The sequence below is a fragment of the Macadamia integrifolia genome, chromosome 8 (assembly GCF_013358625.1).
Source record: "Macadamia integrifolia cultivar HAES 741 chromosome 8, SCU_Mint_v3, whole genome shotgun sequence".
Classification (NCBI taxonomy): domain Eukaryota; kingdom Viridiplantae; phylum Streptophyta; class Magnoliopsida; order Proteales; family Proteaceae; genus Macadamia; species Macadamia integrifolia.
The window spans coordinates 19,711,299-19,714,879 of record NC_056564.1 but is presented as its reverse complement, the minus strand read 5'-3'; the positions used below and the strand labels follow the sequence as shown (position 1 = coordinate 19,714,879).

Genomic DNA, 3,581 nt, shown 5'->3' with positions numbered 1-3,581 from the left:
TTGTCAAACAGGGTTTAAAAAATGGGGATCGGGGTCGGATCAAAACTAGTATAGGACCAACGCAAGTCCATTAACCAAAAACAATGAAAAAGTCAGACCATAACCAAGATTTGTGTTATGTTTATTTAGAATTCTTGACCCGTTTTGCAGATTGATTTATTCTGATAAAATTTGGTGGTGGTTCAAAAGGGATTTTTTTTCTGAGGTCTATGATCGTAGCAAAGGGGTTGGGTCGACAGGAAGAGTATATATATGTATACGTACTATCGTCTTGCTAAGCAAGTCATAAAGAGAATTGGGAATTTTCTAATTTTAGGGTTTATGGACAAGCATTCTTGTTGCAAGTTTGGTTGTTTTTGAGAGATCTCCATTGTAATCTTTCTTCCCATATAGTGAATCATTTTCTTCTTCACCCAAGGTCGTAGCACACCACATCGGTGTGTGAACATCATTAAATCTCTGTGTCTTGCACGAAACTATTTGTTTTCATCGTTTTTCTTTGATGCTTGTTTTAAGAATTTGCTTTACTAGTTCTGCTTTAGCTGGGCCTAGTTCCTGCCCTACTAATCCAATTCAGTCCGACCGAAACTGAACCGATCCAAACCATTAACACCCCTAATCCCACATGACAACAGTGTATCAGGTACTGGTTTGGCATCAATCTAATAAAACCTTGACAATTTGTTAACCGGTTCTAGGCTGAGCAAGGCCGGGCTTGGTTCAGCTTGGACCTTCATCATTTTATAACAATGGTGATGGGTTTCCATTGGCAGAGTCAGTATGAAAGCCGCCTAAGTTTGAAACTGATTTGATAGCCATTAACGTAAAGATAAACATTACAATGTGGGAAGCATTTTAATTAGGGATAAGGTTCCTTACATATAAAATGAGATAAGTTAAAACAGTGTAATCCTTCTCTTCCCCATGACATCAACATCCCTTAATATTTAAACAACTACCCTTGATGGCTAAGGACCTTCTACTGCTTTTCCTCTCCTTTCTGCTTTCCGCACAGAATTGTTTAAGCTGTAAAGTTTAAACCCTTCGGAATAAGTGAAAAGATGATAAGAGAATAAAAGAAAGAGTGTCACAACTTTCCGCTTTCAACTAGGCTCCCACTTAAGCTTTCAGTGTACCACTTTGTGAATATATTAATTACAGTACACCGCATGGTGACAATGGCTACATCTACATCATAAAAACCAGACTATAAAACAAACACCAAACCCTCATTTCCTTCATTGATTTCCCTTCTCTGAAGCTTTCTTCATCTTAATTATCCAAATTTCATGCTCATGGCTAAGGTATACCCTCAACAATCCCCTTCTTCTTCTACTGCTTCGGCTTCTCCTTCTCCTTATGTGACTTCAACTAGAGAAACCTTCACACTATGGATGAAATCTCTAGTTCTGCATGGCAATGGTTGCACGGTCTATAATTCAAGTGGTGAGATTGTTTACCGTATTGACAACTACCATGAAAAGTGCAGTGATGAAGTTTATCTCATGGACCTTGGAGGCAATGTCCTCTTTACTATACGTCGAAAGGTAAAAGTTCACAACAAAATATTGTCTCATTTCATAGCAAATCAGGTGATTACTGTGGAAATTAATGAACTGAATTGGGTTTTCTTTTTCTTACAATTTGTGCAGAAACTGAGACTATTTGGGTGTTGGGAAGGCTACAGATGCAATACTTCCAGATCAAGTAAAGAGAAACCATGGTTTAAAGTTAGTAAAATTCGTGAGATTCTAAAGGGAAAGTCATCCTATAAAGTTACAGTAGAGTGTGATCAACCTCAACCAAGGTGCTACAGGATTGAAAGATTAGTTTCAGGCAAGTCAGAGTACAGGATAGTACTAGATGACTCAGGGGAGCTTGTTGCAGAGGTTAGTTTCTGTTCTGTAACAAGTTAATTTTCTTTACAGTGATCTTTAACAGCTAGTAATGTTTGTATTAATCTTGAATTTTCTGTGGTTTGTTTGAATCACCAGGTAAAGCAGAAGCAATCAACATCAGGAGTTTCACTGGGAAATGATGTATTAACCATGGTGGTGGAACCTCAAGTTGATCACTCCCTGATCATGGGTATTGTTACTGTGTATGGCCTAATCAGTAACAAAATGTGATTTTTTAATGAAGATAAGAACTTGGAGAGTTCTGTAGAAAGCCGCAGATCTCGATGAAGGGGCTTCTAAACTGACCTACTTGGGATCCTATGTACATGTTTTGGCAAGTGAAGTTGTTCTTTACTCTTCTTTTCTTGTAATTTTTAATAGGAGAAAATGCTTAGCCCTGAGTGCTTCCATGCTTTAAAGGAAGCAAAACTCATGTGGCCAGAGCAAGCTCGGACATGTAAACTTTACTGATGTCTAATCCTTCTGGGGGAAGGTGGGGCTATATATTAATGTTAAAAGGTCTCGTTTGAGGTCCATGAAACCTTAAGCTGTATTACCAAAATGAAATAGAATACAAAGTTTGAATACCATTCATGTTAAGTGTTCATCTGATGTTAATTGATGTGAGATTATACCTCTATAGCTCTCAGTATCTCAACACGTTAAGGTTAAAGCTTTAATATCTTAAACTCAATGTGAATACCATTCATGTTAAAGTGTTTGTGTTATGTTAATTGATATGAGACTATACCTCTGTAACTCTCAACATCTTGACAACTTGAGGCTAAAGCTTTAATATCTTACAACTCTAAAGTAACTTCATTTTTATGATGTTGATCTACCCATAGAAGCCTATCAGGAAACTTTATCATCCAAAGTGTGTAAATAAATCAAGAAAAAAAAAAAATCTAGTTGCCTACGCTGGCACACGGGGACATCTTCAGCACACTAGGCGGGGGCCAACGTGGTATTTTCGTGCCAGCCTATGTCTGGGCATAGGCAACACCAGACCAACTGAATTCTTTCTCCCTTAAATCAATTATGCAATTAAGAAACAAATTAGAACAAAAGTTTCTTCATGTTCTCTCTTAATTAAGCATCACATTAATGGGCTTGTACAACCTCCAATATGATATCTAGAAAAATAATGTATTAAAAGAACAACCGAGAATTTTCTTTTAACCCCAATTCCTGGGGACCAATAGAACAGTGGTTGCATGCAAAGCCATCAGCCAAGTTGGAAATTTAAACTGAGATTCTTTCAAAACTAAGCGTTTTATCTGGCCAACCTAACTACCTAAATATCTAAGAGATGGCCTAATAATATTCCCGTAATAGGAGATTGTGTTTAGCCACCAACCATCAAGATTAATAATATAATTAGAACAGATGGAGAGAATGGAAAGAGGATCAGTTATTAATGGTAATTTCTTGGTCTTGATCATGGATGGGCTGATACCTAAATGTTTAAAAAAACCCAGATTGGTAATACAAGAAACGGGTCTATCTCTAAATCCAGGGAGATGGATCGAGTCTTCGAGACATTACCCTTGTATTGGCATCTCTTACAAGTAAATTAATAGTTTTGGGGGGAAGAGAAAGAGAGATTATTCTTTTCTTTTTCTTGTTGGGGGTGGGAAGGGGGATTTAAACAGAGGAAAATTTGATGGGTGTCCCAAATCT

At 37.3% G+C, this 3,581-nt stretch overlaps 1 protein-coding gene across 1 annotated transcript; it reads left to right on the top strand.

Moving 5' to 3' along the window:
- The first annotated feature begins 1,246 nt into the window (after positions 1–1,246).
- LOC122085549 (protein LURP-one-related 11-like) lies at positions 1,247–2,470 on the top strand. The gene is made up of 3 exons (XM_042654024.1): positions 1,247–1,547; positions 1,653–1,889; positions 1,995–2,470. The coding sequence occupies exons 1-3, from the start codon at positions 1,290–1,292 to the stop codon at positions 2,127–2,129; spliced, it is 630 nt and encodes a 209-aa protein (XP_042509958.1). The 5' UTR covers positions 1,247–1,289; the 3' UTR covers positions 2,130–2,470.
- The last annotated feature ends 1,111 nt before the right edge of the window (positions 2,471–3,581 follow it).

Coding starts and splice junctions, on each gene's coding strand:
- LOC122085549 (XM_042654024.1), top strand. CDS start 1,290: ATGCTCATGGCTAAGGTATACCCTCAACAATCCCCTTCTTCTTCTACT. Junction 1,548..1,652: donor TCTTTACTATACGTCGAAAG/GTAAAAGTTCAC, acceptor CAATTTGTGCAG/AAACTGAGACTATTTGGGTG. Junction 1,890..1,994: donor CAGGGGAGCTTGTTGCAGAG/GTTAGTTTCTGT, acceptor TTGAATCACCAG/GTAAAGCAGAAGCAATCAAC.